At 44.0% G+C, this 14,314-nt stretch overlaps 1 protein-coding gene across 3 annotated transcripts in view; it reads left to right on the top strand.

Annotated features, from left to right (window-relative positions):
* Window positions 1-14,314, top strand: part of FRMPD4 (FERM and PDZ domain containing 4) — a gene marked incomplete at both ends in the record, with an annotated part of 745,350 nt that overhangs the window by 635,430 nt on the left and 95,606 nt on the right. For all 3 annotated transcript variants that reach the window (XM_082681911.1, XM_082681912.1, XM_082681913.1), the window contains one exon: window positions 12,095-12,255. In XM_082681911.1, the coding sequence (XP_082538037.1) occupies window positions 12,095-12,255 (161 nt within the window). The remainder of the gene's footprint in view (window positions 1-12,094; window positions 12,256-14,314) is intronic.

Here is a 14,314-nt window from a genome sequence, read left to right on the forward strand (position 1 = left end):
TCCCAGCGCACAGGACACGTAGAAAAGGAGCCAGGCGTGGATCTAGGGGGTGCGGAAGTGAGGTTCAGTTCTCTTGTTATGGGGCTTAGAACAAGGGAAACATAAGCAAACAAAACCAACCCAAAACAGAAAAGATGTGTAACCTTGGGCAGTTATGTAGTTTTTTTGGTTTGTTTTTTGTTCTTGCGGTACGCGGGCCTCTCACTGTTGTGGCCTCTCCCGTTGCGGAGCACAGGCTCCGGACGTGCAGGCTCAGCGGCCATGGCTCACGGGCCCAGCCGCTCCGCGGCATGTGGGATCTTCCCGGGCCGGGGCTCGAACCCACGTCCCCTGCATCAGCAGGCGGACTCCCAACCTCTGCGCCACCAGGGAAGCCCAGTTATGTAGTTTTGTGTCTAAGAAAACTAAATACTCTAGGTAGGGGGTAGGAATAATTATTTTAATGAAGAAAAGATTAAGAGATCACAAGTTTTTAATTAACACAGGACTGTTATCTTAAACCTTTGATACTGTGATTTCCTTACCAATGCCATTTAACTTCCATCAGAAGTTCTTAGTCGTCAAAGTGAGCCCTTACCACTTAATCACTTTTTGAAATCTTTTGTGTAAAGATTAGAAGATCATGAAATTTATAAAGTGCGCCTAATCGTCTCTCTAAAAATACCTCTTTTATAAAGATCAATTCATGTTTTAAAATATTATCTTACATCAGGGTTTCTGTAACACACACTCTTACAGTTTGAATTTATAAGAACCATGGGATTGTTTTCACTTTCTAAGTATAAAATTATAATATAAATTTTCAAAGAATATGCGTAGGTCACAGGGATATACAACAGCCCCTTGGGATGGGGAGGACACCTCCTTTGTCTTCACCCCTCCCCCCTCCAAGTACTGCACTAAAATATGCGTAGAATCCAATTTGATGGAGAAAAACTCTCAGACCTAAAGTGATGATTTTAACATGTTTGAGAAAGGCTTTGCTCATCGTTATCAAGTCTTTTGTTCAAAAATATATTTTCCTATAGGTCCAAAAAAAAAAAAAAAGGGTAATCAATCAAGAAGAAAAAGTCTGCCCAGCCATGCAGTACTTTATGCTCTGTAAGCAACAGGTATCCATGAAATCTTAGATTTGTGGTGGTTGGATTTCCAAACCCCAGAGGGTTCAATCTAGTGGAGCCCAAAGCAAGAGCACATGTAAGAACCATCAATTTGTGTGTCCCTTAGTCACTCAAACCTGGGGCCACTGTCTCATCTTGGTGGCTGGGGTAGGATCAGATAAGCAGGATGGAAAGGCACCATTTCCCATAAGCAGCACGCTAACTTCACTTGTAGGTTTCTGAAAATGCCACTGAATATTTCTGAATGTGAAAGCTGGGCTTTTCAAGAGTTGTGTTGAGCTTTGTGATATCAGCAACTCTGTCCATCATGTTTGAGTATATAAAGCATCCTTGGGCCCACACCATGAGTCAGGAGCCCCCTAGATCATACAGAACAGAAATGTCCACATTTGGTGCTTTTGTATGCCTATTAGTAAAAAAGTTTTAAACACGTGCCCCCTTAATATATATTCATTTATTCATACTGTATATATATAAAACATATGTGGCTGTAAAGAATAGGTGTTAAAATGAGTCGAAGGTGAAATATACATTTTAATCACTTGTAAACAGTTTTGCTATCACTGCTGCATTAACAATTATGATATTTTAAATGACAGCAGAGTTATTGAGGGTGCTGATTTATTTTTGAGCATCTTGGTTTACCACTTCATGGATAAATCTTGAAGGTCTGGTTGCAAGGTCATCTTATTTCTTTACTTGGTTTCAGTCATCGTCGTTGGAGAAAAAGGGAACTGCAGAAACATATGAAGAGGCAAATGGACAAAGTGATTCACCAACTTGCTTATTAGATCAGGAAATACTGTTTTTCAATTCCATCCATGCAAGGGATTTTGTTGAAATTCAGCTGGAGAGTTTCCATATTCCTTGATGTCCTTCAACTGTTCTCACAAACCAAATGGAAGATGTTGCCATTTATCATATTTAACGAATGAGTCCACAGTTCGCTGAAATGCTTTATTTGCAGGTTTTTTAAAACAGGTTAGAAAAATTCACTTTCAAGTTTTCAAAGGCTGCTGTTTTGATAGATAAAGATTTGCATAATTTTCAGTAAAACAAGCACAGAATGGTAGAATCATTTCCAAACATCTGTTTCCCAATATTCTTACCACAATCCAAGTTTCTTTTACAAAATAAGTTACTTTCTCATTCATTATTGTACTATCTCCTTTACTCTGAAGAGATGACACTTTTAGTTCATTGTTACCAGGTAGCCAACAACCCCTGTGTAGGACAAAAGATTTTCATAGTCACTCTAATGTACTTTAATGGTTTTGTTTCAAAAGCAGCCGTGTTGTTGACATGCTAAAGCACTTCACTTTCTTTGGTGCCAAAGCTTGCATTGAATTCTTTCAAGCGGTCATTCATCTCTAAATTTACCGTGGAACCTTGTTTTGTTGTAGTCACAGCTGCTACTCCATCATTTTATACTTTTCTATGTTTGTCCCGGTATCTCAGTATCTTGTAGGGCTCGACAACCAGAGTGTTGTTCTTGTTCAGAGTGTTCTTTTATATTATCATATAAAATTTAGAATTCTCTTTGTTGGATTCTTTAAAAGGACTGTTGGTATATCTTTATTAGATGGCATTAAATCTATATATTAATTTGAAAAGAACTGAAAATTTTCATATTTAGTCTACCCATTAAGGAAAAATTCCAGTTCTTTCAAGTCCTCCTAAAATTCTCTAACAAGATTCCTCCAAACATTTTGCAGTTTCTAAGTTTAAGCATTCTGGATTATCTTGGCTTTTTAAGTACTATGTATGTTTCCAAGCTTGACTAAACAGTTCTTAATCTTTAAATGCTCCTGACATGTTGTGGGAATTGACTGACAGTGGCCTGTGGAATTGATTAGTGAAGGTCAAGTTCCTCTGAACCCATAATCTGCATATTCACGAAGGCAAAAAGCCTGAGACTCACTGTGTTGTGTGACCTGGAAACACATCATGTCCAGTTATCTATGTTTATATTAAATTTAACTCATCTTCAGTGGTGGGATTTGGTTGGGCTCTTTTGATCCTAAAGGGCAGAGGCTTGCTGGGATTTGTTAAAAAAAAAAAAAAGGAGCGGGGAGGGGGAAGGGGGGAGTAGAGTATAAAAATACATACTGTAGATCCTAAGAGAGATGGAATCTCATGGACATATGAGAATGCAAATGCCGCGTGGCTGAGCCTCCTAGCCTCATGGGAAGCAGCTCTAGGAGGTAGTTCCAGATTCAGAGAAGCTTCAGGACCCTCATTAGCAGGACTTCCTGGATCTCCTTGCGTGACGTCACTCCACAGTATGATTTCTCTCCAGGTGGCATCTCTTCTCTTCCAACTACCCTTTCTCCTTTCCTTCAAAGACGCCGTTTACTCATAGTTTCTGTTTTCTCACAGAGCCAATGTAAATCCTACCCTTAAACTCGTGTGTGAGTGTCATCGTATTACATTTCTGCTGTTTGGCAATTGGAATATAATCATGTCGAATATTCAGAAGTCCCCGGAATATCTGCAGAACAGAAATTCAAACAGGCCTTTGTGTTTTTCAGTCCGAAGATACCGGCGTCTGAGCCTGCATGGTCCCCTGAAGTTCACTGACTTTGCCATTTCTTTAGGCTCAGCCTATGCATCTTGGTGCTTTGCTAGACTTACCACCAAGCTCTCTCTCCTGAACTTGCTGCCACCTCACAGGGGTCCTCTGCCCTTGACTCCTAAGCCAAGTTGCTCAGAGTTTCACGAAACAAGTCAGGAGAGAGGCTTTCTGCCATCAGCTTTTTCTCTGGGCCCTGGTAAATGCATCTTCCCTGAGGCAAGGGACTGAACGAAGCCTACCTTACTAGACCTGGGAGAGGAAGAAACTCAATGAGAACAAAGCAAAAATTCTTTTCAATATGTTATTTTGCCGCACACATCATCGTAATTTTGACTTGCTTGAAACCGATCTCGGGGTTTCTAATCTACCTCATAGTCCCTGTCAGTTGTGACCTATCAAGCTCAGTGATTCACACTTCTGCTTTCTTTTCCTTCCTACTTACATTCTTATTCTGGGGAGCTCCAGTTTGCCTTGCGCAGCACTTTTGCTCAGAGTCTTTCTTTCTTTCTTTCTTTCTTTTTAAATAAATTTATTTATTTTTGGCTGCGTTGGGTCTTCGTTGCTGTGCGTGGGCTTTCTCTAGCTGCTGCGAGCACAGGCTACTCTTCGTTGCGGTGTGGGGGCTTCTCATTGCCGTGGCTTCTCTTGTTGCGGAGCACAGGCTCTAGGCACGCGGGCTTCAGTAGTTGTGGCACGCGGGCTCAGTAGTTGTGGTTCGTGGGCTCTAGAGCGCAGGCTCAGTAGTTGTGGCGCACGGGCTTAGTTGCTCCGCGGCATGTGGGATCTTCTCGGCCCAGGGCTCAAACCCGTGTCCCCTGCGTTGGCAGGTGGATTCTTAACCACTGCGCCACCAGGGAAGTCCAGAGCCTTATTAAGCCCCCTCACAGGCCACAACAGGGCTTGTGAATTGTTGGCTTAGGAGCCACGGCTACCTAAGTCCAGTTCAGAGATATGAGAAAGTCATGAAGAATAGATCATGAGGTGCCTGTGGCTGCCATGTCAACTGGGATAATAAGGGGAGAAGTTTCCTCTGGAAGTGTCGATAGTGTTTTTGTAAAATGTAGCACATTTAGCCATAAATGGTGTAGAGAATAGGGGTGGTAGAGAGAATCCTTTGGGGATGTGGCATTTCAGGGTTTTTAAGTACTACTGAAAACACTAATTACAGATTGTATGAGTGAGCTTTTGGTGCATAACAAACATCCCCCAAATTCACTGTCATGCAACAGTCATCATTTGTTACCCATCGTTCAGCTGGCTCATCTAGGTTGAGGTGCTGGACAGCTCTGCTCCACTTGGCTCCTCACTGAGTTGCCGGCTCTGGTCTGTTCTACATGTGTCCGTTCCAGAGCCCAAGCTGAAAGGGTGGCAGCTGCCTTGGGAAGGTCTTCTCATGGTGACAAGAGAAAAGCAAGAGCTCGTGCCCAGCTAAACAAGTGTGTTTTGCTTGTCACATCTGGCCTCAGCCATGTCACATGCTTTGGGCAACGAGATGTTAGCAGAGTCAAGGGGTGGAGAAGTACGTCCTGTGTCCAGTGGGAAGGCACTGAAAAGCAGTGTGGCGTCCAGTGGCAAATCACATCCTGGGGAGCAAATGAAGATAACTCAGTCTGCGACCCACACCAGGGCTACCAAGATGAGAATATTATATATTGATGCTTAATGCTCTCATGGAATCACAGCTGCCCATCCCTGAAAGGTCACACCAACAATGACCTTCTCAAGCAGAACTGAGGCATGTATGTTTATTTATACTCCTTTTCATTCCAGTCTTAACTACCCAGGGGTCCCACCTGCTACCATCTTCCTAGATTCTTTAACTCTACACCAAAGGGAATGGCTTCTAAATTTGGTTCTTCCTTTCAGAATCTTTCTACTCAGCACATATTCCAAAAAAGGACCTCACTGGCTCTAATGAGTGCATGGTAAACTGAAATTACTTTACGTTTTCTTACAGGACACATTTTACTAGTCAAAGTAATTCTTTGTGATACATTGGATGTATCAGTCTTTTATTTCTGCTGAGGAAGAAAGCCTCCCAGAGTTCAAAGAAAGCCCTTTCTTTTTGTCGTGGGGAGTTAGGCAGCAGGATTCCCATCATTCCTTTTGAAATGAATCTTTCAGAAATAGCAAGATTGCTCATTCGATCTCAATGGACACATCTTCCATCTCAATTAATGCACTCTGGATTTTTAGGTCAGAGATTTCTGGCCGATCTGTGTGTGTTTGTTGGAGAAGCTCGGGGCAGGGGCTGACAGTTTGTGTAGCTCATCCGCTGTATTCTTCAAGGCTCAGCATCGGAATTCACTGAGGCATGTTCAGCAGGTAAAAAAATGTTGCTTTTTCAGCTCATTATAAAAGTACTCAAATGTTTATCAAAAGTATTGCAAGGAGAGAGCCAAAAGGTACTTGCCTAACACAAAGAACAGAATGATGTTTCATGGGGGAACATTTTAGTGTGGATCCTTTCTTACTGGAAAAGAGACAGGGATTGATTATTTTTAGATAATGTATTCTGAAAATATAACCTGTTTAGCAAGAATATGATAATGCCATTGGAAGGTTATCCTCAAAGTGCAAGCAAAACAAAAAGAATTAAAAAACCATAAACGAAAAAGAAAATACTAGAACAGGCAGCGAACACATCATACGCACGTGCTTGTAAGTCTCAAACCTTGTTGGGGTGGGAAAGTGATATGGACCAAGGGCAGATTCTCTGTTGACACAGAGGACGGCAGCACCTGAGGTGAAAGGGCCTGCTCCTGGGTCTCACTCCCTAAAAGGGATTTAGTGCTTCTCACTTGCCCCATGACCCGGGCTCATTCCCCAGCCCTACACTCCAAGGTCACTTAATAGTCTTTGAAACATGGCGGAGGAAAACTTACTACCCGTGATTCAGTCGCTAGAGAAGCCTAGATTTTATTCTTCTGTATTCTGGTACTGTTTTGCCTCTTGCGTATCAATATATATTTGCGTTTCCTGTGTCATTGAATTTGACGTGATTCTTCAGATTGAAGTCTCAGAGCTTACCTGGGATTTGTGAGGCATCTCACCGAGAGTGGGCTATAGGCAATTGAAACGTTGAGTTTGTCTTCATATTTTAAGGTTGAATGGGTTCATAATGTCTGAAACATATGCCTTTCTGTTCATTGCCCTCAAGAGATGAAAATAACAGCTAATGCTTTTTGAGTGCTTCTTACATGCCAGAGAGTTTGCTACCTGCTTGACATTTTATTCATTCATTTAATTTTCACAATGATCTTATGAGGTTGTTTCCATTATTATCACCACTTTGCAGATGAGGAAACTGAGGTACAGGATGATGAAGTTATTTGTCCACATCACACTGCTGGGAAGTGGTGGGACCAGGATTCGAACCCAGAGAGTCTGGCTCCACAGTCTCATTCCAGACTACCACACCAGTTCTCGTGTTGGCCCCATACCTGGGCATTTGTGTGTTTCCTGTACAAACCGTGAAGCATTAGCTCCAGAGAAAATGTCTCCTGCGATTTGGATCCATCGAGACATGGGACTTGCATTAGATAATGTGCTTAAAGGTCCATCTCCCTGGGACCGTCCTGTGTGTGCAGGAAGAAGGTTCCAGAGTAGGAGTCCCACCCCTGCTCTGTCAGAGTGGCTTCCAAATATGTTAAAAGCCCAGTGATTTCTTGCCATATCTGCCCTCACCCTGGTCCAAGCCACCATGATATTTTGTCAGAATTGATGCAGTGGGCCCTGAAATGCCGTCCCTGCTTACCCGTGCTCCCTCCTGTCTGTTCTCAGTATGGCAGCTATCACATCACTTCTCCACTCAGAACCTTCAAACAGCTTCCTGTTTCACTCACAACAAAACACAAAGTCCTTCTAAGAGCCTGTGTCATCTTCAGCCCATCATCACTTCTTTACCACTCCCCTCACTGTCTCCACCCTCCCCCCACCACCAGCTGCCCGGCCGTCCCTTAGGCATGATCTCACAGGCACAGCTCACCACGGGACCTTTGCACTGCCGAAATGCCCCTCCCCCCCCCCCGACATTTCCTGACCCCTAGCATGATCTCACAGTACCCTCGCCTGGCAGCTCTCCAGCCTTCCTCCCTGCATTGTATTTCTCCTTAGTACTTAAAATGACCTGATATGCCATATGTTTTACCAATTTATTAGGTTATTCCCTGTGTCTGCACACTGGAGTGAATATTTTATTTTTTTATTCTGCTTTCGTTCCTGTTGTACCCCCAGAACTGAGAAGCCAGTGGGGATTCAATAAACATTTGTTGACTAAATGAATAAATGAATGCATTATAGAGTTGTTATGGAGAATTAAATGAACTAACATATGGAAAGCATCTCAGAAAAGGCTTAGCATGAAGTTAGTGTTTAATAAATATCAGGTATTAATAAAATAATATTGTAATACTCATTAAGTGAATGATGAATTAAAAATTGGAGACCATTACTTTATCATGTAGTGGAAAGAGGATAATCTATCTAGAGATGCTTTGAATATTTTAACTTACATTTACAATGGATGCTAGGGGAGGTAGTCAGGGACATCAGTCAAGTCCCCTTTTCCTATTGTCCAGAAGGCACTAGAACACACCCTTCCCTGGGCAGGTGAATGATCCCCAAACATTGCTGCACTTTGGAATCACCTGGGAAGTCTTTTTAAAAAATTGATCCAGGGGCCTCCCTGGTGGCGCAGTGGTTAAGAATCCGCCTACCAATGCAGGGGACACGGGTTTGAGCCCTGGTCCAGGAAGATCCCACATGCCGCGGAGCAACTGAGCCCGTGCGCCACAACTACTGAGCCTGTACTGTAGAGCCCACGAGCCACAACTACAGAAGCCCGCGTGACACAACTACTGAAGCCCTCACTCCTAGAGCCTATGCTCTGCAACAAGAGAAGCCACCACAGTGAGAAGCCCTGGCTTGTCACAACTAGAGAAAGCCCGCACGCAGCAACGAAGACCCAATGCAGCCTAAAGTAAATAAATTAATTTAAAAAAAATTGATCCTGGCTTCCACCCCTAGATAGTCTCATGTGATTGGTCTGGGATGAAACCTGGGCATTAGGGCTTTTTAAAGCTCTCCAGGTGATTCTAATATGCAGTAAAGTTTGGGAACCACTACTAGAAGCTTTTCACAGTACTTGCAGCAGCATGGGGACTCATCTTCCCTAGTCCGGCTCTACAGGTGGAATTGAGAGTTATGCCAGCCAGAGTTTGATTCTCTGTAATGCAGTTCCTACTACCATTAGCAAGTCACGTCACCTCTACAACCTTCATCATTCAGAATGCCTTCTGTGGATTCTGGTGCAAACTCAGAGCTCAGGGCCAAAAAAATGTGGATTTCCCCTCCCTTTTTTCCTTTGTTCCCTCTGGGGAATAAAAGGAGAGACTCATTTCCAAATGTAGCTAGAGTACAGCACACTCTTGTTACCGAGTCCAAGCTCGCACTGCTCACCACACGACAGGCCAGTAGATCAAGAGAGGAGTTGTTGGGGCAAGGAATAGTGACTTTATCTGGAAAGCCAGCAGACCGAGGAGATGGTGGACTACTGTCCCAAAGAACTATCTTACTCGAGTTAGAATTCTTTTGTACGAAGGGCAGAGGGGGTGCGTCCGGTTATTGCAAACTTCTTGGTGTGAGACTCCTTTGTTCTTATATTGGTCTGGTCACAATGTTCCTATAAACCTCCAACAAGGCATTTGTTGTTTTCTGTTCTGCAACTTTTAATCTGTATATAAATGGGAAAGTGTTGTACCTTTAAAGGTCAGAGCCTTGAGAATGGGCTATCCTGTATATTTCAGGCTGTAGGCAGCATTCTTTTACAAAGGTGCAGAGGCAGCTGACTAAGCACAGACAACAGAGCACAAGGGTTAGAGCTGAAGGAATAGATCCAACATGGAGTCAGTTTGTTCTTCTCTGTTACACTCTGAGATGGAGCCGTCTTACAGAGGAGACAAGAGAACAAAGCAGTGTCCACGACCCCCCAGGTAGCCCCACTCTCTCTCAGGCATACACAGCCGGGCCTGTTTTAGGCCTGTGAGAGATCAATGTGGAAGGTCAAGTTCCGCCCAGCAGGGCCCGCTGTAGGAGTATGAGAGGTCCTCCTGGTGTCCTAGTTCCCAGCCCTGACTTCACCACCTGTTCCGTGTGTCTCAGTCCCTCCCGCCCAGGGCCCCATCTGCAGCTCCTACCCTGGACCCTGGGGCTCACCCTACATAGGTTCTGCTGGTTTAATCAGGGTTTTTAATTCTTTCCTTCAGACTGCCAGGCCTCTCTATGTGACCTTCTGCCCACCTGAGGTCTGCCCACCTCCCTTCGTCCCAAGTGCGTGCGCCACCATGGTAGCCACGTCTACTCTCTGGGTCCAGACAAACGTCTACAATTTCACAGAAGACAGCCCCTGCCCCTTTGGCCCTATAACACCACCACTCTGAACCTGGATGTTTCTAGAATGGTGGTGAGACATTGGGGATAGCACCCTACCAAGGCCAGCTTCATGGGCTTGTGACCCATGCAGTCACAGAAGGCCCTGGGCTGGGTTTCACCTTCTGCCGTCTTGAAGTTCTTAATCATGTTGGAAGGAGAGCCCCTGCATTCTCATTTTGTACTGTCCTTGCAAATTATGTAGCTGGTCAAGCACGTGACAGAGAATCAGAAGACCTGGTGTGAATCGCACCTGGCTTACACCTGAGAAGCGTTTGACCTTGGCCCAGTTATTCTTCCTCTCTGGGCATTTACAAAGAGGAGGTGGGCGGGGTCAAACTCCGTCTATCTCAGCGGCTGTGAAGATGAAATAAGGTAACAGATGAGTGTCAGCACGTGGCACACAACGGGTTCCTTAGCAACTAACACTTCTCTTTTTCCTAGTGTTCCAGATCACAAACTGCTAAATCTAAAAGACATTTCCTTCCTTTCTGTTTCAAAGGGATTTTAAACTTTTATTTTCCTATCCAGCGATATATGCCAAAAGGACAGATTTAGTGGGTTTTCAATGATTTTTCTTAACTCTTACTCATTACACTGGAGGACAATAGGATTCCTCCTTCTCTGTCCTTCTTCATTACATTTGAACAATATGTTGTCCAGATGGCATATGGAGTAGCATCTTTCAAGGTATTTTTAAATGATCTTCTTTCACTTATTGAAGAAGATTAGTGGGAAAAAAATTGAATTAAGGCCGTGTCATTGAAATAATCTTGGCTTACATATTTAAGGAGATTTCTAGTGTTCAAACTAATAACTCTTCCCCCAAAGAAATCTGCCTGGATGATGTGCATGAGTGAAGACTTCATTAAGAGTCACCGAAGTTGGTTTTCAACCCAACTCTCTGGCATACCAACCATGGGCCCTGAGTAACAATAAGCCACTGTTTTGATCTCAGTTTCCTCCTTGGCAAAATGCAGATAATAATACCTGCTCCGCTCCTTCATTCTCAAGGTTGTTTTGTGGATCAAATGAGCTATTTGTGGAAGCATTTTGAAAATTTTTGAATGCTGTACATTTTTCAAGTTTGGATTATCGATAAGACTTCCGAAGTTTAAGTGTTAACAGAAAGATTCATTTAAATCATTTGAAAGTCTCTCTGGAACAGAAATGCCAAGAGTTAGTTCTTCAACTTCTTTGGAAACGGGGACTGTATTTGACACCAGGATAACCTGTTGCCACCAAAACGATCCCCATCACTTCAATTTCACTGGAGCCAAAAGCCGTATGCGTTACACACTAAATGTCCAGAACCCTCTGAGGTTCTTTCTCAGCACATCAGTTATAATTTGATAGTTTTCCACAAAGAAATATCTTTTTCTCTATTTAATTCAATTATTTATTGAGAATCCACTACGTGCCAGGCACTGTTCTAGGCACCTGGGATAAATCAGTGAATGAAACAAAATTCCTTGCCATCACAGAGCTTACCTCCTAGTATGGAGAGCAGAACAATGAAAATACGCATCAAAATAAGTAGGTTCCACAGCTCGTTAGCAAGTGATTAGTTCTATGGGGGGAAAAAAAAAGTAGAAGAGGGTGAAGGGATCTGGCTGTGGGGAGGCAAGACTGCGATTTTAAAGCATGTGGCCAGGATAGTCCTCTTTCAGAAGCTCACATTTGAGCAAAGACTTGAGAGAGGTGAGGGTGGGCCATACACACATCTGCAGGACAAGCATTTCAGGTTGGGGGAACAGCCAGTACAAAGACCTCAAGCGAAAGTGGGCCTAGAGTTTTCAAGGAAGAAGGCAGCCATGTGAGAAGCATGACAGTGGGCCTCCCCACATCTTCCCCACTCTCTACCAAACAGAGAAGAGAAGGTTTTACAACTAGGGGGGATGCGGTCGCGGGGCCATTGCCAAACACGTACACTGATGCCGAGTTTCTCTCCTATGTGCTTTTCCCACAGTCACATGACACAGGCAATCCCATTTGACGACCCTCGGTTGGAGAGCTGCCAGATCATCCCTCCGGCTCCTCGGAGGGTGGAGATGAGGAGGGACCCTGTGCTGGGGTTTGGTTTCGTGGCAGGGAGTGAAAAGCCAGTGGTCGTCCGCTCAGTAACACCAGGTAAGCACGCAGCCCCAAGGCTCGGTCTCTGGGACCATCCACCACCCCCTGCCAGCATGACCACTGTTCCATTTCACAAGCTTCATACTGCTCTATTTCAGGCTGTGGAGTCTAATTGAGTTTTCCCATCACCTGGATAGAGCCAGACCACCAGAGGGACAGAAATGGCTCTGCAAACGAGGTTTTAAACTTCCTAATCCATCATATCGCCAGACTTAGGAAAACACTGATCCATCATTTGTAACCATGGAAATGACCCACTTCTTAATGTCTGAATGCACACGTTAAGAGGCAGGCACGGTGCTGTTTTCAGTAAGCTCCCGACAAACTCCTTAGTGAAAAAGCAGAAGGTTGTGTTTAAGTTTCTCTAGGATTTAGATCAGCGGTCCCCAACCTTTTTGGCACCAGGGACTGGTTTCCTGGAAGGCCGTTTTTCCACGGACGGGGCGGGGGCATGGTTCAGGCAGTCATGTAAGCCATGCTTCAGGCGGTAATGCAAGCGATGGGGAACAGTGGGGAGCGGCAGATGAAGCTCCACTCGCTAGCCCGCCACTCACCTCCTACTGTGTGGCCCGGTTCCTAACAGGCCGCCGACCGGTACCAGTCTGCAGCCCGGGGGTTGGAAACCGCTGATTTAGATCACTGGGGTGGTTGGATTCTTTTACAGAGATGTGCTCCCCTCCCTTTCCACTAGAGGCAGAATGTATTTCGCCACCCCATTGCTGTTGGGCTGGACCAGGTGACTGACTTTGGCCAATGGCATGTTAGCAAAGATGACATAAGCAAAGGCTTGTAATATGCTTGTGGAGTTGAGCTCGTTTCTTGGGTTTCTGCCACGGCCATAAGAGGAGTTTCCCTGAAGTGGCTATTACCCCTTCACAGCCCGAGCCCCAAAATGAACACGTGGGGCAACCAGCCTGCAGCCTAGAGCTAAGTACAGGCTGACCTTCAGTGTACAGCACAACTGCCCAGCCCAGCCTGCCCTTGATCAGCCAATCCACAGTCATTCGAAAGACCCATAAGCATGAGAGGAAACCCTACTGGGTTTTGGGGGTGTCTTGTTATACAGTAAATGCTGCCTGATACAGTGTGTGGCACATCTCTTAAATTCTACCATACGGTCAGATAATTAACGTACTTGTTCTCAGTCATTCTCAGTATATAGATGTTCCACCATGAGCGCAGCTGAATGTAGTGGACTGTGATGCCGTTGCCTGATGTGGGCCCCTTTGCCTTCCAGAAACAGTGCTCTAATGTTTATTTATTATATGTATTTATATACTTATTTTAATGGACTTGTACTGGCTTTCTTTTCAGACAAAAGGAAAGTATCTTCTATGCTGTCTTTCTCCGGGATTTTGCAAATCAGTAACAGAGTTCAAAAGTAAAACGCTGTAGTCAAGAGCGCAGACTATGGCGTCAGACCCCCTGGGTTTGATGGACTTGAATCCTGCCTCTGCTCCTTATTAGGTTTTTTTTAGCTTCCGTGATAACTCCCCTACATTTCAGTTTGATGTAACTTCTATATATCCTTTGGATAATGAGGATCATAGTGTCTACCTTCTAGGGCTAAGGGTGGGAATGAAATGCATTGGAAGGGTGCCAGGTACATACTTAGTCCAGGAATGTTTATTATTATTATTATTATTATTAAACTCTAAAATATTTGGTCAGTTGAGTCTGTCAGTTAAGGGAAATGAAAGCCAACTAGTGAGCTAGTATAGATTATTAAAGTTGATTCCATTTTTCCTCATTTTGACACACTCTGCCCGAGGGCAAGCACTGCAAATACAGTCAACGCCTTTAGGCTTGTGCAGGAAAGCGTAAGTTCCCTGTTCACTCCTACCGCTGCCTCACCACACAACTTCTTACTTTGTCTGCTGAGCTTTTTATTTCATTAGCTATAGATCATAGTTGTTGAACTCAATGCAACTGAGAATTTTATTCTCAAAAATAAAAGAGATTTGTTGTTTTTTATAATAATGAAATAATCCATATGCTTTCCTGAAAAAAGGAAACAATGTAGACAGTATAGAGTTTTTTAAAAAATCACCTGAGT

Source organism: Grampus griseus (assembly GCF_964374135.1).
Source record: "Grampus griseus genome assembly, chromosome: X".
Taxonomy (NCBI): Eukaryota; Metazoa; Chordata; class Mammalia; order Artiodactyla; family Delphinidae; genus Grampus; species Grampus griseus.